Source organism: Leptodactylus fuscus, chromosome 7 (genome assembly GCF_031893055.1).
Source record: "Leptodactylus fuscus isolate aLepFus1 chromosome 7, aLepFus1.hap2, whole genome shotgun sequence".
Classification (NCBI taxonomy): domain Eukaryota; kingdom Metazoa; phylum Chordata; class Amphibia; order Anura; family Leptodactylidae; genus Leptodactylus; species Leptodactylus fuscus.
Window position 1 is genome coordinate 120,761,576 of NC_134271.1, and position 25,982 is coordinate 120,787,557.

Here is a 25,982-nt window from a genome sequence, read left to right on the forward strand (position 1 = left end):
TGGTAGCAGATGTAGGGGGGCAATTAAACTGGTTAGATGAAGGTGGGACTTTAAGCTGGTGGCAGCTGGAGGGGAACATTAAGCTGGTAGCAATTGAAGGGGGACATTAAACTGGGGCAGATGGAGGGGGACATTAAACTGGGGCAGATGGAGGGGGACATTAAACTAGGGACAGATGGAGGGGGGAACTTTAAACTGGAGACAGATGGAGGAGTGAACATGAAACTGGGGGAACAAATGAAGGGGGACATGAAACTGGGGACAGATGGAGGGGCTTTAAACTGGCGAAAAATGGAGGAGTGGACATTAAACTGGGGGCAACTGGAAGAGGACTTTAAACTGTAAGGGTAGCTGGAGGGGGACATGTCGGTCACTAGTTGCTCCTAGTTTAATGTCCCCCTCCAGCTGCCCCAGTTTAATGCCCCCCTCTATTTGCCCCCAGTTTAAACTGGGGGTTGAAGAGAGGGACTGCATACTGTGGTGCAATAGACAGGGAACATTATAATGTGGGGTCATATACTGTGTGGGGGCACAAAAAAAATGGGTGAGAATGGGCGGAGTCAATGTAGAAGTGGGCAGAACAAAATTTGCTATGGTGCGCCTAGTGTGCCACACATTTTATCCCTCTTTCAGTCCTTTGAAAGTTGGGAGGCATGTATTAAATGCTACAAACCCTGTAAAACAAGTTTTAAAAGTTTAGGAAAAGTTTCATCATTATCCAGTACAAATGAGCTCTGCAAAAGGAGAAAGAGGCAAGCATTAGCGGTCTAGCAGGATTTAACATTAGATTTCCGCCTTCTTCCTACATCAAACCCCTGCCTAACATTGAGAAGACTCTTAGAAGAAGAGGGAGGAGGAATACAGACTAAATAAGCAGTCCTGAAATTAGTGGGTTTTTCAGGTAGAAAAAAGTCAACTGGCGGCTGAAGGGAATTGAATGCAAATCTAGCTTTTGCCGGTTTGATTAGTTTTGCTACATTGCTTTAGATACCTTAAGCACAACTAGACTGTTAAATAAAATAAGGGATTTACAAGTGAACGGTAAAAATGGCTTGGAGTGGAAAATGTACAAACATCACACGGATTAATCAGGTAGATAAGCTTTGCCAGAGACATGCCTCGTCTTAGTAAAGACAGCCTGACAAAGGAATTCTTCTTCAAATCCTTGTCTTCTTTGATTGACTGCTGGACCAAGAAAGTTATAGCTAATTAATGTCATCCTCATGTATGCAGTGAGAGTAGGACCGCATAGACAAGGCCTCCAGAAGGGAGGGAAATGTTCTAGGTAATTTTGAGATTAATAAGGAAATGTCTGAAGCAAAGGCCATTTGAGAAGTGCTGGAGATTAGCATGGGAGGTGTGAACCAGGAAAGCCTGATAAACAGACTGTTATAGCAATCAGCCAAGTCAAGGATGAACAGGGAATAGCCTGGCATGTAAAACACAAGAATGCACACTAAATACCAAGAAAAGAACGTGACGCCGCATTTAGTCCTATTTCGTTCTTATCCGTGAACAGATTGCTCCTTGTTATATTCTCAAAACACAAAGTTAGGCCACATTCCTCCAAAACATACATTCATCTATTAGACATTGGAACCGGAGAAACACCATGGCAATAATACATAATGGAAAGTCAGGGACATCTAAACTGTTGCCATAGTTCTCACAAAGTACACATCCCCAGGAAAGGAGAGGACAGCTACAAGACGTGCAACAAAATTGGTGATTGGGGGTGGGGACAAGAAAAAAAAAATGAACATGAAAGGAATGAGTCCTCAAAGCAACAATCCCATGAATTTATCTTTAGATTTAAGTAGAGACATAACTAGAAGCTCCTGGGCCCCAATTCAAAATCTTTAATGGGACTCCTAAATGCTACTTGCAATTTAGAATAGTGGTATATTCTATGTGGCAGAGGAAACTTTGGGTGCCCCCTCTGATTCCAAGATTCGGTAGCAACTGCTATCTTTGCAGCCCCCTATACCTACGCCCCCAATGAGGGACACGCTTTAAAGAGGGCCTTTCACAAAGTCCAGCTCTTTGCATCATTTAATAGGTGCTGCTCCATTGATTCCAGCACAGTTGGAATTTGTTCTCTAGCCTCTACTATTCCCAGGCAATAAGTGGTGTAAGTTTTTTTTTTTTTTTGCTATTTAGGCTCTGTACTGTCAAATGGGTGGTGTCTAGCAGAAACAGTCAAGGTAGTGACACTGGGCATCTCCGATTGTATCTCTGAATTCATGCCCCCTTTCTGGCTCATGCCTGACCGAACTCACCTGACAGTGCAGAGTCTAAGTAACATATCAGGCACCAAACCCTGAACTCAGCTTGAGGAATGGCAGCAGGAGGGGGACAAAGCATGTGCAAGGAAGCATATACAAACCTGACCGACTCTGTACATTTGCAGCATGGAAATACAGTTTCAGAATTATGCTCAAACTAAAAAAAACAATGCCAAACTGAAAGTAGCTATTTATGTAGACCGAACACCTGATATGGAGAAAAATGGAATAAATAATAAGCTCAAATGAATCTAAACAGATTAGAGAAACATAGCTGCTTTCTTCTAGGATCAGTGCCACTTTTATCCATAGTGTTGTATTGCATGTCTATGTATTATTGCATCTTAGCCACTTCCTTTCTTTTTGGATCCACTCTTAATCCACTCCCCTTTAGAATCCATGGTGAGCAAAAGAACAAAAAAAATCAAAAAGTGCAACAAATAGTCAAACTATGTTATATAGTTATAAAGCCACATATACATAAAAGGAAAGTCAACCAAACCCACCAGTTTCAGAGGCATTGGGTTACTATTTTGTTGCCTCCTGACTCTCCATCAGGCATCGTAGGTGTCTGTAATAGCTTACTCTGCAAGACATCAAGAATGCATGTAGATGTTTGAGTCTCGGGGAATAGTTATCGGACAGCTATTTTACATGTATGGGCACCTTTACAATGACATTAGCTGTCAGGCAGTGGTTGTTACACCATCAGTTATGCTTCATATACGTGACCGTGCATAATATGGAACCATGATGTCCTGTTTTCGAGGCAAAATTGTATTCTGTGCCATTATGCTATATTATAATGTAGAAATTGATCTGTTTTACCCATTTTTCCCTTACCTAACAGAATTGGTACCTGAGATGGGGAAGGTTAATATATGGATGAATAGTTAGACAGAAGTTATTATGCTATGAGCTCAGACTCCATAATGTATTAACTTCTGAGTCTACACAGAATACTCCTTCACACACTCACTTTTGGCTAACATAAGGGTGTCTGTGGGCTTACTCTCAGGACACCAGTATAGTCACATACCCTACAAATGAAGTTCAGTTCAGTATATGGACTTACACTATTGTAAATTTGTGAGAGGTTCTTTATTGCAAGAGGGAATGTCAGGGGTTCAAAGCTTCATTAGAATGGAAGTGGCAATGTAAATATTGCTCCTTTTTTAACCAGTGCTCATCCTTATATAAATAGCATTTACTTGTTGAACAATGCCTTTAAAAACCGTTGAACATGCCTCCATGTTAAAGGAATTAGGGGAGATGACTTCCAGTCAAAAAGAAGGTATCCAACGTATATATGGACTCCTAGTATATCTTCTCTTCTCATCATATGCGTGCCTACGTCTGTAATATATTATTCTGTATTATCCTGTATCTGTATTACTATGCTGCTGTAACATGCTGAGATTTCCCCACTGTGGGACTATTAAAGGATTATCTTATCTTATCTTATCTTATAGGTTTAGATAGAACATGTGGTTGAAAATTTATTGGCAATAGATAATAAACCAGGCTATTGCCTCTACATTCTAGAATGGCTGCCTTCTTGTATGCTTTAGAGCGTGTGATGCAAGTTATTAATTCAAATTACATAATTTTTTTACATTTAAAAGGAAAAAGAAATTTATCGCTGGCCCATAAGAGAGTCTGTGAAAACTATGCTGGCAATGGGCTGGAGCGTAGAAAGGACTAAAGAAGGAGAAGCTTTGGCACTTCACCGGGAAAATGAAAAGATGCGCAGTATTTCCCAAAGTAATCAGGTAAATCATCTGGGATATATATATATATATATATATATATATATATATATATATATATATATATGCAAAGCTTCTTCTACATGGTAAGTTTGAGTGATACAAAGTAAAAAGTGCATCTTCATCTGTGTACTGAAGTCAGATTTTTCATTATGGGGTTATCCGGTTTCTATGATTGATGGCCTATCCCTTATATAGGCCATCAATGTTAGAGCTGCCGAGGTTCAACACCTGGGACCTCCGGAGATCACATATACCGAGGCATTGTCTATGGAGCAGCAATGCAGTACCTTCACTTGCCATACAAATTGTAGCAATGTGGCTCTTCCATGTTACCTTGGTGATCTGCGGGGGGGCCTGAGGATAGGCCATGAATCATAGACACCGGATAGCCCCTTTAACAACCTCTGAGCTCAGCCTTAACAAGGGTATTCCTAGGAAAATAACCAAATCTAAATTTGTAGATATTTTAGCAATTATAAGTAATTCAAAATTTTGCTAATTTTTCACTAACCATCGTAGTGGTGACAGATTTTTATATATATATATATATATATATATATATATATATATATATATATTTCTTTTTTTTTTAATGTAGTTTGTGAGCCCCACATAGAGCTCACAATGTACATTTTTCCCTATCAGTATGTCTTTGGAATATGCAAACACAGGGAGAACATACAAACTCCTTGCAGATGGTTTTCTGCCCTTGGTGGGATTTGAACACCAGGACTCCAGCGCTGCAGGGCTGCAGTGCTAACCACTGAGCCACCGTGTGGCCCCTACAGATTTTTAGATTTAATGGTTACCAAAGGAACTTTCTATCATGTGGTGTGTGTCAGAAACCCAGCCATGATTTCCTTATTGTGGATATGTTATCAGACAGGGACACTACATGCACAAGAAGGTAACCCATTAAGAGAAAATCTTTAAAACGCTGAAATATTTTTAATTACATTTAAATTATGTTTGCAAAAATGTTTATCTTTTAATGATCTAAAAAGCTAAAGTAAGTTCTATTCATAGAAAACCCCCTTTTATTTTATAGATATTTCTGCAGGTGGTGATACATCCATATTCTGGTAACATCTTACGCTGCTCCACAGCCAGTTCTAACACTGTGACACTATCCCTTGTGTATGTCATCAAGACATGTTATGTGGCCACACAGATTTCTCAGCTTGAACGAGAATTCCTGTTGAAGGCAATTATCACCTGCCCACCGGAAGACTCTACAGATCGCACGGCGCTTCGCTGTTTTCACTAGCGCCATAGACTTTCTTTTAATCAGATAATTTTTATTGAACCAAACCACCAACCAATTTTCTATACTCTGACAGACATGAAAGACAGACATAAAAAGTAAAAATAACAAAGTACAAATCAGAGTACATATTACATATGAGGCATAGCGCAAGCTCATAACCTCAACAATGAAAGTCCCCACCTTCTTATACAGACATGGTGGACACTGTGAGGTCAGTCACCTCAAGTTAAAAAGAGCAGAATCGTGTTAGACAAAACAACACAATGGTATAATATAGTTTCTGTTTGAAAGATAATGGGAGCATCATCACGGAAAGTCCGATCCTTCATAGGGAGACCCTGAGTATCCAGCTATCCCTCCCACACTCCTTCATACTTCAAGCATTGCATTTGAGGTCATCCCTCAGTCCCAAATTAGAATGGAGTTCGACCAACTTATTAATTCCTCATCAGTGGATAGAGGTCTAGCCAGTGTAGGATCGACAATTTCCTGGCTTGGTATAATATGCGGGAGATACCTTATAGACCTAATACAATACATATAATAGGGAAACTAAATTTTGCACAGAGAGAGCTGAGGGGTCAATTGCAAAATGTCCTGTCTTTGTTCATCAGATATAGCCACTGCATCCCTAATCCATTTATTTCAGGATCTATCGGGAAAAGCTCCTAGGTAACCAGATAGCAAATGTTGGCATATCCCTTATTCACACTCTCAGACAGTACCAAATCAAGGACCTATGAACCATATGAGTTTATTGATATACCATAAAACCTCAACTGGGTAGTATTTGCATGGCGGAGCTGTAGATATTGCTAAAATCATCTACAGGGTAAACAGAACTCCATTTGGAGCTGCTCAAAGCTCTTTAAGCTCTCCCCTGAACCAAATACATTACCAAGGCTATTCCCTTCATCTTCCAACCTTCAAAGTCAGTGAGTTTACAGAACTCCATAAGTTTAGAATTACGCCAGACCTGCGTATAATTTGTACACCCAGTCACATGTAATAAGGACTTTCCTCTGGTTGCTTTCTTACATTCTGGCGATTCGTGATGCACAACCTTATATGTGCAAGAATTAGTGTAACTAAATGCAAATTAAAAAATGTAATGTTATTGTGTTTTTCACCTAATAATTAATTTTTTTTTGTTTTACGTTTTTTTCTCAGGGGAACGGTTATAGTCCCACCCCAATTGATTTGAGCAATGTTGTCCTCTCCAGAGAGCTCCAGGTTTGTACTTGTTTCCATGTATAATTGTTACTAGTTTATTTTTGTCAGATAAGGCCCGGCTCACATCTGCATTCGGTATTCCATTTGGGGAGTCCACTTGCAGATGCCCCGAACGGAATACCGAATGCAGTAAAAGCGGTGAGCAATGAAAGCACACGGACCTCATAGACTATAATGGGGTCCATGTGTTTTCCACGCGGTGTCCACACGAGTCATGTGGAGAGAAAAGTGCTTCAAGAACTACTTTTGTCTCTGCATGACTATAGAACACCTAAAGTTACGTAAAGTTACTAAAAGTGAAACAAAAGCTGCTTCTAATGCATTGTTAAAGGCCAAATTATGAAAAGTCACAAGGTTTGATATTGGCCCTTTGGTGTCACTGCTTTAAATGGGGGCATTTGATAGACATTCTCCATGTGATTTTGTGCAGGGAATGGTAGAAGTGATGGCAGAAAACTACCACAACATCTGGGCAAAAAAGAAGAAGATGGAATTGGAAACTAAAGGTAGGGAATGTAAGATCAATCAGATCAGTCATTGGAACTAATATACTTACTTTGCTACATAAGCTATTTAATGAAAGAAATTCTACTATATGCTTAAAGTATACTCAATTGTCACCCCCATGTTACAGAGCACAGTACAGAGATAAACAATAGAGTTGATTTGAATAGTATTCAAAACATAGTTTCAAATACCTTGCTCCCATAGGAATGAATGGAAGCGGCCGAACAGCAAGAGGTTAAGCATCGGCCGCTTCCATTCATTCCTACGGAGCGAGGTATTTGAAACTATAGTTTTGAATACTATTCGCTCATCTCTAATAAACAACATACTTTGTTAGATATGTCAATTTTGTAGATGTGGAGAAATCTAACCTTGAAGTGGTAAGCATATGAGGCAGTTGGTGCACTGGGGGTGGGTCTATAGCTCTATGGAGCACTTCTCTTGCCACTCAGACCTCTACTATCTTTTGCCTGAACACTCTGTGCAGTGAGATTTGACTTCCCACTCCCATGACATCACCAATCCTACTTGCCCAACAACATCAGTGCTCCAGGATGCTAAAGGCCCACCCCCAGTGCACCAACTGCCTCATTTGCATAAAACTGCTAAATTATTTTTCTCCAAATCTAAAAAAGTGACATATATACGGTAACAAAGGTATGTGGTTTATCACTGTAATGTGCTCTGCAGTGTGGTAACGAATATCATGGAACACTTCTAGTAAGAAGGGGGTCTGGCTTTCGGGACCCCTGCAGATAAAGTTTTTCCATGTGCCAGTGCAAGCTGCAATTCTCACTCATTATACATTTAATACTGGCTGTAGTGAGTACTGTAGAGGTTGTCACATAGACTTAAATGGTGCAACGCCTGCAGTACTCACCACAGACACTTCTAAAGATACAACACGTGAGCAGCAGTCCGATACCCACCGATCTAAAATTGATCTCTTATCGTATGGATAGGACATCAGTTTTCCAAAACTGGATAATCCCTTTAGTATATGGTGCTGGATAAATGGATATGAATCATTTCATCCTCAGAGGGCTTTTTTCTGCAGGTGCAGGCAGTCACCCCCTCTTGGTGCCTTATGACACCCTAACAGCAAAAGAAAAAGCTCGAGATCGAGAGAAAGCTCAAGAACTCTTCAAATTCTTGCAAGTGAATGGTTATGCTATATCCAGGTAAAGTCTCATTCTCAGTCGAAAATTTAGTGCATTTAGATCTCTCAATATAGGATATCTATAATAAGAAAATCTGGATAAAGAGAACTGAAGACATTTAGAGGAGAGCTGTAAAATATGTATAATTACAGTAGAATCTCTGACCACTATGTAGCGATCTTCAGCCCCCCTCCTCAAGAAATCTCATCAAAAAGATATACTATACAGGGCAGACATGTATACGTCCTTAGACCTCCATTGACATTTTGTGGTGACTGCTCTAGACACTTTTTTTAAAAGCTTATCGATTTCTTTGTATGAATTCAATATTTTTGTAGCCTATTTGTCAATGCAATTATGTCAGTGACTGCAAGAAAAGTGTCAGTAAGCTATGAGAGGTGCTGCCTGGAGAAGCTTAGCAGCTGCATTGTATTCTGCCCTTGAGCGGTGTACGCCACAGCACACTCTGTATATCTACATCATCTCTCTATTCCCAAATACAGTGTTACAGTAGGAAAATGTCTCTTTTATCTCTGAAATGCTTTGATAATAAATAGCATGTTACAAAGATTACATTATTCCTTCAGACACGCTGCAGACATTGGATCTAATAAAGCCGTCACTACATGTAGGCTGTCATTAACAAGTAAAGCATAAGAGTTGGTTTAGCTGGTGTATGAATACATTACTTGTTCATTATTAGGCTCTTTATAGCTGAATCATTAAGGCAATTTTTTTCTTCTTTTTTTTTCAGGGGATTAAAAGATATGGAACTAGACGCATCTTCAATGGAGAAAAGATTTGCTTTCAAGTTTCTGAAGAAAGTCTTACATTATGTAGATTCTGCACAGGAATTTATTGCACATTTAGGTAAAATTGAGAAAAGGTTTAGTGTATCAGTGCATGTACCACAAACACACTGGCTCATATTTACTCATTATAATGCACAAATGTTCTGATGCACATGTCTCGCAACACATTTATCAAGCATTGGAGATATTTTTTGCACTGTATCACATCGATATGGCTTGAGAAACTCCAAATTGCATCAAAACCTTGTTTCAGAAACCTAATCTAAAATAGGCCAACCAAGTGGTGGTCTAAGGTTAGACAAGCATTAATACAAAAAGACAAAGTAATGTATGATTATATTGGAAGTGGTTAAACATTTTTTTCAAGCATACAGGTTACATTTGTAGAAACTTAGCTTTTCCCTTATGTAGCAAAATTAAATACAGTTATTAGAGATGAGCGAGTACTGTTCGGATCAGCCGATCCGAACACCACGCTCGCATAGAAATGAATGGACGTTGCCGGCACGCGGGGGGTTAAGCGGCCGGCCGCCGTCAAAGCGGAAGTACCAGGTGCATCCATTCATTTCTATGGAGCGTGCTGTTCGGATCGGCTGATCTGAACAGTACTCGCTCATCTCTAACAGTTATGAAAGACTGTGCTAAACTATGACTATGAGACATATCTATGTAGAATTTCACCTGTTGGGTTGGACTTTTTTCACTCATAGGATACAATCTTTTGTAGTACTTGTATTTGTGCTTTCTCAGTAAATTCCAGGTTGTCACTTTGTCTTATGGCATTGTTGTCAAGAGTTCAGCCTTCGCAGAAAAATTGTGAAGTCATTTGAAAACTAAGTTCTATGTTTCTCCAACCTTAGCCATTATGATATTCTCAAGAAATGTCAACGTGAATTCATTTGAATACCAAAATCGATGTGTTTTTCCAGCTTTAGCCATTGCGATCTCAAAGTGCGCGGAATCCGCCTCAAAATCCGCCCCCTCGCAATAGAGGTCTATGTAGACCGCTAGCGTTCTTTTTTTCCCACTAGCAGTTTGTTACCATTAGCGGAAAAAAGAAGCGAGCTGCCCTTTCTTCAGGTGGATTCCGAGGCTGATTCAGCTGCAGCATCTGCCTCGCGATAGCACCCTCCGGACTAGGCCCATTCATTTGAGCTTAATCCAGAGCGGAAAGCCATGACGGAATGTGCACACGCAGAATCCCTGTGTGAACTAGTCATAAGGGGAGTCTGTCCTCAAATAACTTGATATCAAGTCAGCTATAGCACATTGTAGGGCATGTTAACACAATCCTACCTTTAGATAGTTCAGTAGACACAACATGAAGCTCAAGTGCAATCGGGGTGTTTCACTGCCACCACAGGTTCTGTATTGAAGTTTGATAACCTGAGACTTTGGTATGTCCCATTGCACTTAAGGGTGCATTCACACGGAGGAAAATGGTGCTGAATTTGGTGTGGAATCTGTGTCAGATTCAGCGCTGGAAAAAAAAGCCTCCCATTGACGCGGATTCCACACCAAATTCAGTGCCATTTTCCTCCGTGTGAACGCACCCTAACACTAAAGTTTTTCTTGGAAACATGACAGTGCTACAGAGGCTCCAAATGTGAACCCATAATTCACAGATCTTGTGGTCTGGAGTTGTATTTGTCCTTGTAGTGGATTTTGCTGTTTTGCTATTGTACTACAATAGACCATTCACCTTGCAAAACACTCTGAGAAATCTTTTAGGGTAATTCACACATAGGAAACCTTTTTTGCCATGTGACTTTTACGGGCAGATAGCCGCAACAGGATGCCGGTGCAGTGCACCATCTCACTCCTGATTAGGTCTGAATGAATGGGCCTAAGCAGAAGGGTGTCTCAAGCCGTGGACGCCATGACTGAGCTAGCTGCGGCTTCGATGTGAAGATATGGCATGCCACTTTTTTTCCGCTAGCTGAAAAAAATCGCTAGCGGAAAAAAACTGCAAGTGGCTCCCATTGACATGAATGGGAGGCATTTTTGAAGGCGGATTTTGAGGCAGATTCACTCTGTGTGAACATACTCTTAATGTTTTACTCATGTTTTGACTTGATTTTATTTGTACAGAGGCTGTTGTGGGCAGTGGTAAGTCCGAGAAGTCACCACATGAACAGGAAATCAAGTTTTTTGCTAAAGTACGTACTACTACAAAATTTTATGTTATCCGCTTGCACTATATACCTAATAGATTGAATAAGATCATTTACTGGTGTTTAGAAACCTACCTCAGTTGAAAATCAGATAGAGGGGATTTCATATTTTTTTTGTTTTGCCCCTATTTTGATAGATGACTTATATACTTACACTTGTGTTCATTTGAGGATTTACCAAAGTGGGATTGTTCTGGGCTGGAAATTTAATACTGAGAAAATGGATTACAGATAAAATCATAATTATTTGGGATTGCTTCAAAAATATGAATCACATCTGTTTGCTGAAATGTACTCCACGCTGTGTAGTGAATAGGATCGTTTTTAAGATCCGATCTTCGATTATTAAAAAAAATGCTATTGACTTGCGTTGGGATCGGAATTGGGATCGGGATCGGGTTCGAATGGAAAATGATCGGAAATCGGATTTTAAAAACGATCCTGAAATTTCAAGATCGGCTCAACCCTACCCATGAGCACTTATACCATGAAACTGTATTGGAGTGAGGGGTTGTGTTCTCCTAGAACCTGTGTAGGATGCTTCTCCTAAGGAACTGCAGGGTGGGAAAACAAACAGCAGGTCCTTCTGCCCTGGGTGGCCAAACCAGGCACCACAATTCAGATGCATGTTAAAGTGTACCTATTAATTCTAAAAACATTTCACATCATAGTGACATATCAGAAGTTTTGATCAGTACTGAGTGCCTTTGTTCACGTCCAGGGATCATTGAGGGTATACTAATTTGTACCCTTTGAAACCTCTGACTTGTCACTGTTGTAGATATCCCTAAAAGAGGACCTGTTACCAGGTTTTGTTAAATCTTTAAGTCTTTAAATCTTTGCTTTGTTGCCCCCTCTTTTATACATAAGCCACTGATAAAAAATCTGCCTGTATTTTCTGCTGCAGGTTCTCTTACCTCTTGTCGACCAGTACTTTAAGAACCACTGCCTGTACTTTCTGTCCTCCCCGATAAAAACACTGAGCAGTAGCGGCTATGCATCTAACAAAGAGAAAGAGATGGTTGCAAGGTAAGTAGTGGGCATGTGTCACTCCAGATACATTGAACTACAATAAAAATCAATGTCCATCTCATATTGGCATGTATTTTTACCAGCGCTCTAGGTTATTACTGCTGAAATATTATCTACCTAAACTTGTAGAAATTCCTATTTTTTCTCTATACACACTCATTCATTTATCCAGTCACTCATTCACATAGTTTATAATGTTTCCAACCATTTATTTTACATATTCATCCACTTTTATGTGTAAGCCACCATTTACACATTGTCATTAATGGACCTTCTGGGGCAAGTCACAAATTGTTTGCATAGGGCTGTCCTGCGAAATCTTCCATACTTCCATGTCTTACTGTATGATAAGAAATGCTGTATGTTGTTGTATCTGTATGTAAGTATGGCTTTTGCATGTCTGTGTCTTACCAATTTCAGTATTATTCTTTGCATCTTTTTCCTAACTTGTTACCATTTTTTTCTCATTTCCTCTGTACTTCTCCCTGTCACTTCAGTCTGTTCTGCAAACTGGCAGCTCTTGTAAGACATAGGATATCACTGTTTGGTAAGTCAATTTCAGATAGGCTAGGAAAGGAATTGCAAGTAAGGGTACGCTATTAAATAATGCATGGAAATAGCACGTAACATGACTTCTGTGTTGTGTGAAAATAACACATGGAAATCCTGAAATGTATGTAAGCAGACACATAAGATCACATAAGTATATGTAATGTTAGATATTATCTATCCAGGACACTCAACTTAAATAGGACTCTCCACATTGTATTATTAGGATGTTTTTAGGTTCAGAATTGTACACTGAATAAACTAATATATCTTTATTGAGGTCAGTGCACCAATTTCCCGATACAGAGCTTTAAATTCCTTGCATACACAGAAATATGAAAGTTAAAGGGGTTGTCTGAGGTGAAAAAAATAAAACAGATTTAGAAAGGGTTGAAAACAGAAAGAAGAAAACTGAAACTCTCCAGCCATTCCAGGTCTATATTTTCCAGCATGCATGGCTCTTTATACATAGTAGGGACATGCACTGTCCTGTGTGGAGTCAGCTACTATGTACTGGGACTATGTCCGGACACTACTTGTACCACGTAACACCACAACAAGACTGCAAAACATTTATAAGGTCCCATCTTATGGGTAGTGAATATGAGCCTATAAGGTATGTCACCCCTAGACAAGTCATCACAGCCAGAGATAAACACTGGTACCTGGGTCAGTTGACTACAGGTAGTATCTTGGAATGGAGTCCCTTTTGGTAAGTAAATGCATTACCAAGTTAATATTTAGAACACTGTTGGGTCATTGGACAAAAATTCTTTGTCCCGGAGCAATACGGTGGCTCAGTGGTTAGCTCTGCAGCCTTGCAGTGCTGAAGTCCTGGGTTCGAATCCGCCAGGAACAACATCTGTAAGGAGTTTGTATGTTCTCTCCATGTTTGTGTGGATTCCCTCCCATTCTACAAAGACATACTGATAGGAGAAAAAACAAATGTACATTGTGATCCCTAGATGGGGATCACAATCTACAAAAAAACCCAAAAAAACATTATTTGCTCCAAGAAACCCTCTTTAAAACACTCTACAAAGTCTATACGGGGAATTTATAACTCTGTATCATTAAAACAAATATAAAAGGCTTTAAAGAACTTATTAGGTATGGTAACTATTTGCGCTGGGTTCACACCAGCATTCGGCTCTCTGTATTAGGTTTCCATCTTCTGCCGGCAGAAGACGGAAACCTGTCATGCCGAGTCCGGCTGTGAGCGCCAATGAGCATTTTGAGCTCTCCGCAGCAAAACTGTTTTGTTTTTTTTTTAAACCGGACACAGAGTACTGCATGTCTGACTTTGTGTCCGGTTAAAAAATGGTTTCGGCGCAGAGAGCATAAAATGCTCACAGGCGCTCACGGATGGACACTTTTCAAACCCATTCAAATGAATGGGTTTGAAAGATGCCAGCAGGTTTCCGTCTCCTGCCCTGTTTTGTGCAGGAAACGGACACCTGCAGAATGGAGTCCTGGGCGCAAATGTGAACGAGCCCTTACATGGCAAAGCTCTAACAGGAATCTCTTCCTCTGGATGCAGGAGGTTTTAATAATAAGATGCAGACACCAAGAATACCACCATACAATAAAATATCCGAATGTTTCTATTCTCTTTTGTTTCTCTATTTTCTAAAAGAACTAGTGCTGCATTTACTGGGGGAAAACAGTCAATCTCAAACAACCCCCTGACTAGTTAAAGACGGTATCAGCTATAGGAACACAACATGCAGTATGCTAGGCTGCTAGCCTAAAGCCAAGAGCTGCATCCAGTGCAACTAAAGTCAATGGACATGAAGGATTTCATTTCATGGTTGCCTTAGGGTGCTTTGTTTCCCTGTTACACAGATGTTTCATCCATACAGTTTCTATAAGTGAAAACTCTTTTTATGAAGGGAACCCATCATTGATAAATATTCAGTTCAATCTTTGGGCATCATGTTATAGAGCAGGAGAAGCTGAGCATACTGATATATAGTTTTGTGGGGATAAATTCTGTGCAACTTTTTTTTATCATTTTAATTCCTGCTCTTTCTAGACTTTGGAGTTCAGTCTAGCTGGCAGCTATCCCCGTATATACACTTATATAAGGAATTCTGTCAGTCAGCGAGTAGACCCCCAACTGGACTACAAAGCAGGGGCGTAACTAAAGGCAGCTAAAAGCATCATTTCCATCATCCCGGTGCAAACATCCTTGACTATATGCAGCTGAACAACTAATATTTCTGCCCTAAAACACTTAATTTTCTCCTTTCTGACACTGGAAGGCTGTGCATCGCAACTGTGACCTGATCCTCTTAAATCTAAAATTAGTAGGAATTAAAAAAAATGTAAAAAAATTATACTGAATATTTTTCCTCCAAAGTATACATCAATTTGCTCATCTCCTCCTCAATACAGCAGGTACCCCTTAAGCCAGTTGTTTTGATATATCCCAACATTCTCAGCCTTTTATTGTGTGCAAAAAATTAGGGATTACAGTTACCGAGAATCTATATTTAATAGACTCCAATTAATAAATAGCAAAAATTAGAAGATTTTTTTATGTTTTCTCTAGTTTCACAGCTAGCAAGTTACTAAGTAATAAAGCAGGGATCTGTTTTGTAGCAACCAGACCCTAGTATAACATCATCACTGTTGTGTATGTTTCATATCCTTTCTAATATTGCATGTCACCAGAGCGCCATTGTCACGTGTATCAAATGCAAGAATGACACAGTAGCCAGTGCAAACACGTTTAATTAACATGCTATATTGACAGTACATGTGTGCCCTAATATGTTTACTCTCATCCTTTACTGCAGGAAGTGATTCTACCACCATGGTGAGCTGTCTGCACATTCTGGCTCAGACACTCGACACACGGTACTTTTATGAGTTTTTATTCCAGTTTGCTCTGAGTTTATATTCTGTTTGACCACACATTTTATCTCTGCTCTTGTTAGTCATAGGGTACGTGAAAAATGCACCAGCCATAACCGGCTACCAGTAAACCCTGCTGGTAGCATGCAACATAGTAGGAGTGATGTAATGGATGTATGATGATACTTAATATATGAGTACGTCAGTGCATTTATAGAGAACATTTTGTTTTGCCAGAACTTGTAAAATAAAAACATCAGTATAGAAGGCTAATAGAGTAAAGCTTTGTTCACACTGCCCTCTGAGGCTCCATTTGGAGTTTCCATCAGCAGCCTCAATACATTTGTTGGACAGAATAGCACTGCATGAAGCACGATTCTTCCCATCAAAACAACAAAAATCATAATGGAATCTGGTGGTCCTGTTATTCAATGTCTTGATCCGAACATTGTTGCTTCCACTATACTATAAGAAACAACAACATATGTGGATACAAGGACAGCTCCAAAAGTGACAAAGAGGGACGTAAAAACACAGTGCATGCCAGTAAGAGGTCTGATAGGGATCATTTGTGAATCCCATTTTCTATGAGTCTTAGGCTACATACACATGACCATGTGAATGTGCTGGGTCCATGGTTGAACAACACAGATGGCATATGGCCCATTCACTGCCTTTAGTGACCCGGGGTCACAAAACTGACCTATAAGACTTGTCTTGAGTTTTTCTGCGGGTTTACAGCTGCATACACGGGCCTGTGATAATACATAGGCATGTGTATTGAGTCATGGAAACAAATGGGTCGGTGTGTTAGCTCACTGACAATGCACACAGTCATGTGCATGAAGCCTTAGACTGAATTGCATAGTCTCTGACTTGCTGAGAGCAGTCATGTGATACTATGTACTAGAGGGCTCAAAAGGACAGGGAAGATTGTCCTTTCCGTTTGTTTAGTTTGACACTTTTGGGATCTGTTACCTGCTTGGTGTCATCCCATATATATATATATATATATATATATATATATATATATATATATATATATATATATATATATATATGGCATATACTGCCAGTGCAATAAATGTACAGCTTCAGGTCATGTGGGCTTAGTGCAGGTTCAGCTACTATCTGCAGCAGGTATCAGCTATATATTACAGCTGACACTCTTCTATAGAAGCCAGGATAAGAGATCACTTTGATCCCAGCTGTTTATCCGCCATCATCTAAGCAATAAACTATTAATATGGTGGACAAGGCTAAATATTACAAAATGTAGTGCAACATATGTCACAACAGGTACAAGACTGTCCAAAACAACATATAAAGTAAGATTGTAGCCCTACCCCACAATACAAATACAAAATACCATTAGCAAAACTTTAAATGACATTTATAAGCACCAGTAGAGATACATGGGGTATCAGTGCATCTAAGAGGTTAGACATTAAGAGGAGTTTCCTTAAGAGGAGGTTCCTTCTTTCACCGCATCAGTTACCTCTGGGATGCAAGTGCAGGTTTCTGATGGGTTTCCATATCAAACAGGAGCCTAATGAACCTGGTAAAGGGACTGTTCAAAGTGTGTGTCCCCTTTAAGAGTATGTTCACATGGTGGAAAATGAAGAGGAATTCCTCTTCATTTTCCTCCACCGGCATTTTTGCCGCAGTCTAGACGCTACGGGAAGCTGTTGCAGTGTATCAGCCTTCCATCCCGCTCCTGATTAGGCCCAAAACAAAGCCTAACAGTTGCTGTATCCATTAACCATAGATAGTTTGTAATAATAATCATGTGACAACAACAACCCGTTGTCATTATAGTCACAAATTGTTATTTCTACTAGCATGAGACAACACATACACAGTTTCATCTTGATGCATTTGATGTGTGAACAACTGCCACATGATAGTCAGATATTTTGGTCATTGACCAACTAGAAAGATAAGTCTCCTTCGTTTACACAGAAACTGTGATACTCTTGTCTATGGACTGGGTCTTTGCAGGCTTGAAGGGATTTTCCCATCATAGAAAGTTATCCTTGCCCAGGATCAGGAGAATTAGGGACTTTTGGCCCCCATTCTGGATGGACTGGTGGTTGGGCAGTAAGCACGCAGCCCCATTCATTTCAGTGGAAGCCTTTTAGATGGCTGAGCACTGTACATCTCCTTTCATACACTCCCACTGAGCTGTGCACATGTTGCTCGACCACTGCTCCATTCAGAATGGGGGACAAAAGTTAAGTTCTCCATAACTGTTGGAAGTAGTAGTCTGAAGTCATTCAGACCCCTATTGCTCTGAAAGATATTTTCTATACTCTGGATAGTGAATGTCTTCCTTAAGACAAGGAAACACTTGAACAAATGCAGCATTTTTGGCTGTTGCGCAACTGAAGCAGAAAAATGCAGCATGGGACTGGGTTGCAATACCATAAAACCCACGAATACGGGTGGCAATGTTTGTAGAAAAAGCAAACATACAATTCCTTTAATATATCATTGTCATTATACCCTATTTACCAGCTTGTAAAAATGCCACTTGCCTGTTTCTTTCCATTTAGCACAGTCATGAAGTCTGGTTCTGAGCTGGTAAAAGCTGGAGTTAGAGCGTTCTTTGAAAATGCTGCTGAAGATTTAGAAAAGACTTTGGAAAACTTGAAACTTGGAAAATTCACTCATTCAAGAACTCAGATGAAGGGTGTCTCTCAGAATATAAACTACACTACGGTGGCTCTTCTTCCAATCCTAACCTCCATTTTTGAGCATGTGGCGCGACACCAGTTTGGTGTGGATTTGTTGCGTAAGTTTTTCAATGGAAAAATTTCTCCTAGTCTAGAGGAAATTAAAATGTTTTCCAGCTAAAAACTTTAGAATTATATTTACTGGATGTGATGCTGGGATCTAACCAATCTTGAGATTGAGGGGGGTCAAAGTGGCTACTTATGGTCTGTGAGGGATGTTCCTGTTGACATATCTTCTATAAACTATACTTGAGAGACTCTCCAAAACCTCTATCAGTTATGGACCCAGATACCTTCATTTAAAGCAGAGGTTCCCAAACTTTTTTTTTCTCGTAGACCACTTTCAAAATTTTACTGGTTTCGGTGGACCCCCTGCTACATTTCTACCATATTCCCAAAACTCGTCAAAAAATTTGAAGATTAGATCTAACATAGACCCCTGTCAACTCTCCCGTCGACCACTGGGAGTCCACCTGGACCACTTTGGGAATCACTGATTTAAAGGATTTGGTGGGGTTTGGTGGTGAGTGCAGTTTATAGAGGTAAATTCAGAAAGCCTGTAACAGTTCACTAGGATATGGAGATTGGCGTGAACTGTTATTGTAATCCACATGGGGCTCTCTAGGATGGCATCCAAATGAGCATGGACCTGGTAGAGTTACCATTGGGACTTCAGCTTTACACAGCAGTCTGCATCTTGTCATTTTCCATTAAACTTGTTATGGGTTTTAAATGTTTTTTTCATGCTCATATCTATTAATAATAAGAATAAATCATTCATTTAATATTCTATTAAATACATTCAAATAGATATTTTTGCAACATAAAGTACGTTTCATTCCCCGCGCAAGCAGCTGGAGTATGCAATGAATTTTACAGAAAAGTCCATAGCTTCCAGCACTGTATAAGACCTCCTCCAGGTAGCCAGCTGTACGCATCAGATTTATAATTGATCATAGATCATTGCTACAGGCAGGCTCATAGTGGCCATTACCATTATCAGTGCATTCCTAAGGCATGCTTAATACAAGAAAAGCATGGCAGTTTTGACACAGTCATTATTCATTTTCACATTTTACATTATTATTCATTGGTGATATTAAACATGTCTGTTACATTACATTGGATATTGTTCCAGTACCGTCTCATAAAAGATAATGACAGAATATCCCCCATCTCAAACTGTACTAGCTTTTTTCTTTAGCCTCATAGGGGTATATTCAGTATTTCAAAGGAATAAATTTGCAACAACCACTCTAAGATTGAGGCATAAACATACTCAGAAAGCACAGAATCAGTCACAGTGAACCAATAGTAAAAGAAAGGGTAGAAACAGTAAACTTATCCCACTAAATTGAGTGTAAATGTTATCACAATAGGCCATAATAGATGTATCATTCTGCAGCTATCGTAGAATAATCCAAAATAAAAATGGTGAAATATCAGCAAGTCAGTACTCCACTATACTACATATAAAAATAGTTGCCACGTCGGACCAGTATATGTTAACTGAGAGTGAATGTTCAGTCCCATTCTGGAACCCTTCTGGTCTCTATATCTTGGCCGCTAGTTTCTAACACATATTTGACTGCGGCAGGTAGTCTTTGGTGGCAGTGGTAACATGTCTATGTCAAGACATTATCAGTATATAAGAAATATATGCAAATGGTTTACACATAGAAAAATTAGACACTTACTGATGTACTATCTGTAGAAGGGATTCCTCAGCCAGTCTTGCATGCAGTCACTTGACTATGCTTCTAGTGTTTCTATTCTGCTTGTGTTACCTTTGTACATTTAACATAGGTTTATTTGCCCTCTCTGTACTATGGGACATCACACATTACATGCCTATTCTTACCATTGATCCCTCGCCTTCTCCCTTCTACTCTGTCTCAGACGATACTGTGTTTCACATCCTGGGCAGCAGATAATGCTGAGTCAGTGACAACAAATCAGCAAATATTGCTTAAGCTGTAGTTCTTCACAATGGTAACTCTACCGATAGCAAGTCCTGAAAGCACCAAAAACAAAGGTGCAGCACAGGGCTGGGCAATAGAAAATAACTCAAACATCTACTTCTCATGGTAACCAACCCCGGGGATATCATCAGGGAATTACAATGGCTGATTTTCAATAGACCACATAAATTTGATTACATTTACCATAGACATATTCTTATGTATTTCTCCTTTTTTCAGTGGATGATGTTCAAGTTTCCTGTTATCGGATCCTCTGCAGTCTGTATTCCCTTGGGACTGGAAAAAACATCTACGTTGAAAGGTTTTTCTATTTCTTTTCTTGTTATGTTTAAGTGAAAACAATCTTAAGCTTCATTCAGATCACTTTTTTCTTTTTACATCTGTTTAGCAGATCTGTTTAATGGATAAACATCCATTTGCAAAAAGTGACTTAAACAGACTTAAAGAAGGTGATCTGAATTGAACCTTAGGGGGATTTTCCAGCGGGCAAATGTTTTTAAAAACTGCTTATAATGGGTTAAAACATAAAAGAAGCAATGAACATAAAAGAAGCAATGAACAACTTTTGATTTCCTGGCAGTATTTGTATCATGATTTAATTTAGTAAAATTCTTTTTTTTTTTTTTTTTACCTCGTCTCCTTTCTGTGAAATCCTGCAAATCTTTATTATTTCCCTTGTTTATTATTATTGTTTATTTATATAGCACCATTAATTCCATGGTGATTTACATTTGGGGGTTACATACAGTACACAGAATATACAGGTAGCTATAATACTAACAGTGACCGACTGGCATAGTGGGGTACAGGGCCCTGCCCACGAGGGCTTACAATCTATGATCTGTTGAGTTATAATTTGCTTCAAAGGGCCCATTCACACAGAGTAAACGCGTATGTATTTTGGCAAAATACACGTGTAAAAATAAGACTCCCATTGACTTTACGTCAAAATACACGTCAAAATACACATGTAAAATGTCATTGAAGTCAATGGGAGACTTATTTTTACATGTGTATTTTTTACACGTGTATTTTGTAAAAATCCACACGCGTTTACTCCATGTGAACTTACTGTGTATGGATGTAGGGGCCTATGTGAAATGCCAGGAAAATAAGAATGGGGAGTGTCACAGTTATATCTTGGGCATTGTGAAACATAGAAATGTGCTTCTGGTGTTGTATGACAGAGCAGGTTGTTTTTCTCCCTGTAATATTTCCAGAGATATCATCAGCTGAAAACAGAGTCAGGACTAGGAGCAGCTGCAGCTACATATAAGTATTCCATTCCGGACTATATCTGTGAATAAAACTCTCTGGAAATAACAATCTTACTGTCCTGTGACAGATGACAATCTCCTTTCATACAACACCAGATGCAAGTTTCTATGTTTTATAATGTCCGAGTTATAACTGTTTGAAGTGACCCTCCCCTAATTTTCTCTTAATTTCACACAGCTCATCCACATACACAGTGAGAAGCAGGGACAACTCTCAGTAGAGAAGCAAGGGTATATTACAAAGTGTATGAATGACACAATTACAGAAAATCACAAGTTTAGTTAGACTTCCATTGGTCACTGTTTAGAAATGTTACGCACTTGATAGCAATATAAGTTGTTTGCTAAATGTGATGTTGTATGAAGTTCATTATTTGTGGACTGAAATTCATTATTTTGTCTGCCATGTGTCATGTTATTGTTTGGCTACTTTGCTGCATGGTACTTTTTTGTGGATGTAACATAACAAAAAAAGTGTGGCACATTGACTAACTGGCGGTATACTTTATGCATATATCAAATTAATGTGTGTATATGTCATTAATATATATTTCTATACTTAGCTATTCATTTTATGCACAATATTTTAGCATTATATATTGATTTTTTTCTTATATCGCAGTGCTGTAATCTAGGATATTGTGTCAGTATTCTTTATGCACAATATGGTAAAATGCTTTATATGTACAGTATGTCAGCATTATTTATCCATTATCAGACCTTTGTATAATAAGGTATATGAAAGCATTACATATACAAAGTTATAGCTTTGTTATTTACAGTATGTGCTATTTTATAAGAACATTGATAGTGTCTAGCAAGTGTGTGTACATCCCTGTAAAGTGGAAGAATTGCTACTTCTACATGGAGACCATCAATTACTGAGCCAATAAATTTAGATCTAACTACTAGAAAGAATATGTTATATACAACATTATTTTCCCAGAACAATAAGGTCGACTGGCGGGAGATGGTCAGGAGCGTATGACAATGATGTGTAGTTAGGGGAGATTCTGCAGGCTTGCAGTTAACCTCTGTTGCCTTGCGGGGGTGCAGCTTATTAGCAAAGCCTCACACAGGAGAGCGCAATTTTTCAGTAACAGATTCTGTCTGCACACCCGGGAGAAGGAATGGAAAATATTTACACTGCAAATTTAACCTGATGATGCGTTTATTTTATTATTCTGTCATGTCTATTGTTGCTGTGAAAAAAGAGATTGAATTTGTTAAGAATTGCTTCTCAGATGAGATGACTACTTGATAAATTGGTCTTTAAACAATTTCCAAGGATACAAAAGCTGCCTGCATGTCTGTGCTCTGAAGGGAATATCCTAGGCATGTGGGTTTCTTGGCTTAGACAATCCTAATAAGTAAATGACAGTGGCTTGTACTGAGGGTTGTGACCCTGTATATCATGCTGACTCTCAGTATAATATGGAATTAAGTGCTTGCCTGCACTCAGCAAGGATGCTTGTGCTGTGTACACCCTTACCCAGTTGTTAAGTATGTAACATTAACACCTGATGCCCTTTTCCATTACTTATGCCTGTTTTAGTATTTAAAGCAACATAGAAGATTCACAAAAAAATTAGCAATTTTCCTTCCTTCATCCCCTACCTATTTAAAGTTAAAGTGGTTTTCCAGATATACAAAATTAGGTTAAAAAAAAAATGAAGAGCCAATCCTCATCTATGTCATCTTCTGCCGTTCCTGTCCTGATGCTGCATGGTTCTTCACTGTTCTCAGTTTCCTGTTGGCCGCTCATCCAATCACTGACTGTGCCGTGACCCGCCTGGCCGAGCAGTCATTCACATCCATTACCTACTTTATTGATATAAGAGCAGAGGTAGAGAACATCAGGTCCCCCTCACATATTATGTAGTAGGACAAATATATTGGTAAGCCCCATCTGTCATTTGGTCTCCAAGATGGAGCAAACCAGTAGGAGATTCTACCCCTTTGTTTACTGCAAGACTTCTAAAAGACAGTGCTACACTGCGAGGGCATCTCCATTTCTTGCTCACGTTTAGCACTCATTTCTAGGGTTAGTGTCCCCTGAATATGGGTTATAAACAGGAAACAATCGCCCTCCAGCAATGATCCCAAGAACTTCCATTCCTTAAGAGAGGCGACAACAAAGCAGCCAGCTGACAAGTGGACCAGCATACTGTTAGTCTTATTTCTAGAGATACAAGGATGCCATTTATTTACCCAGAACCCTTTAACTCCATTGTCTGTGTTTTTACATAACAGTTACAAAGGCTGTAATATTACGCATTCTGCCACTTACACACGGACTGCGCGGCGGCGAGGAAAATTCCATCTGGATAAATTGCTTGTCTGTAGAAATGTCAGTCGTCTGAATGTTTTTTTTTTCCCTTTTATTGAGGCCGACATGTAGCAACTAAATTGCCTGTCAAAAAGAACAGACAGCAAGCTGTGAGATAGCCAATCAATGCAACATTCCAGCAGCTTAATTCAGGCAACAGGGAAGAAAGCCAGCGGGAACAGAACATAAATAAATGCCGCGAGCTGATTAATTGGGTTTTCTATCTCTGTATCATTCAAGCCACATGGACAAAATCAAAGATTTTACTTCAGAGCCGCTGATGGAATAAGTAAACCATAAGTACCGCCATCCACTGTTTAATCAATTACGGTGTCAATTGTGCATGCAGATAAATGTTATAACAAGAGAAGGGCATTGTAACTTGTTACATCCGCATATTTTGCTGCTTTAACATGCACATTATCTGTTAACTCTGCCAAAGCATGTTTCCAATTACTTGCTTTATGTATTTGTATTTTTGTCATTGTCGACGCTTTTTGTGGGCGTTCCTAAATTAGTGTCTTGGTGCCTTCCCCTAGTGTCCTTATTAGAGTAGGAAATAGGAACTTGATGGAGTAGGTGTAAATGAAATATATACAGTATATACATGACTGACAATGATGGAGAGAGAGGAAGAGAGCCGCAAACAGGGATGCGCCTGTGTATAGGTGAATATAGGTGGGTGACTGGGTGACTAAAGATGTGGCTACAGGATTCCAGAATAAGAGTATCCAATTGCAGATTCCTGCCCACAATTATGGGGTGAAAACTGTCAACAAGCTGTCAATTTTTTTCAAGGGAGATAGTTTACAAAGTAGAAAATCAGAAATAATAATTTCTTATTCCCTTTAGTATATGAGTGCAGGATATGCCAGAAGGGGATAAGCTGAGCTTTGTGATTGAATTGAATGTAGAATTATATGAATTGGAGCAAGATTTCTGAGTAAGAAGCAGAGTAAACATGACTCCTAGGAGAGACAGTGATAGTACTGCTGACCTCACCTACACATAATGATAGACAGATATATCACAGAACTCAGCTTCTCTCCTCTATCATATAACCCTATATATCACAGAGCTCAGCTTCTCTCCTTCTATCATATAAACCTAAATATGACAGAGCTCAGCTTCTCTCCATCTATCATATAACCCTATATATCACAGAGCTCAGCTTCTCTCCTCTATCATATAACCCTATATATCACAGAGCTCAGCTTCTCTCCCTCTGTCATATAACCCTATATATCACAGAGCTCAGCTTCTCTCCCTCTATCATATAACCCTATATATCACAGAGCTCAGATTCTCTCCTCTATCATATAACCCTATATATCACAGAGCTCAGCTTCTTTCCCTCTATCATATAACCCTATATATCACAGAGCTCAGATTCTCTCCTCTATCATATAACCCTATATATCACAGAGCTCAGCTTCTCTCCATCTATCATATAATCCTATATATCACAAAGCTCAGCTTCTCTCCTCTATCATATAACCCTATATATCACAGAGCTCAGTTTCTCTCCTCTATCATATAACCCTATATATCACAGAGCTCAGCTTCTCTCCATCTATTATATACAGTAACCCTATATATCACAGAGCTCAGCTTCTCTCCTCTATCATATAACCCTATACATCACAGAGCTCAGCTTCTCTCCTCTATCATATAACCCTATATATCACAGAGCTCAGCTTATCTCATTCTATCATATAACCCTATAAATCACAGAGCTCAGCTTCTCTCCTCTATCGTATAAACCTATATATCACTGTGCTCAGCTTCTCTTCCTGTATCATATAACCCTATATATCACAGAGCTCAGCTTCTCTCCTCTATCATATAACCCTATATATCACAGAGCTCAGCTTCCCTCCCTCTATCATATAATCCTATATATCACAGAGCTCAGCTTCTTTCCATCTATCATATAACCCTATATATCACAGAGCTCAGCTTCTCTCCTTCTATCATATAAACCTAAATATGACAGAGCTCAGCTTCTC

The 25,982-nt window shown here is 39.3% G+C and overlaps 1 protein-coding gene across 5 annotated transcripts in view; it reads left to right on the forward strand.

Annotated features, from left to right (window-relative positions):
• RYR3 (ryanodine receptor 3) overlaps positions 1 to 25,982 on the forward strand; it is a 485,624-nt gene that overhangs the window by 338,509 nt on the left and 121,133 nt on the right. For all 5 annotated transcript variants that reach the window (XM_075282947.1, XM_075282949.1, XM_075282950.1 and 2 more), the window contains 11 exons: positions 3,911 to 4,057; positions 6,495 to 6,557; positions 6,988 to 7,063; positions 8,122 to 8,245; positions 8,979 to 9,094; positions 11,128 to 11,195; positions 12,118 to 12,239; positions 12,740 to 12,789; positions 15,593 to 15,653; positions 18,206 to 18,444; positions 20,587 to 20,668. In XM_075282947.1, the coding sequence (XP_075139048.1) occupies positions 3,911 to 4,057; positions 6,495 to 6,557; positions 6,988 to 7,063; positions 8,122 to 8,245; positions 8,979 to 9,094; positions 11,128 to 11,195; positions 12,118 to 12,239; positions 12,740 to 12,789; positions 15,593 to 15,653; positions 18,206 to 18,444; positions 20,587 to 20,668 (1,148 nt within the window). The remainder of the gene's footprint in view (positions 1 to 3,910; positions 4,058 to 6,494; positions 6,558 to 6,987; positions 7,064 to 8,121; positions 8,246 to 8,978; positions 9,095 to 11,127; positions 11,196 to 12,117; positions 12,240 to 12,739; positions 12,790 to 15,592; positions 15,654 to 18,205; positions 18,445 to 20,586; positions 20,669 to 25,982) is intronic.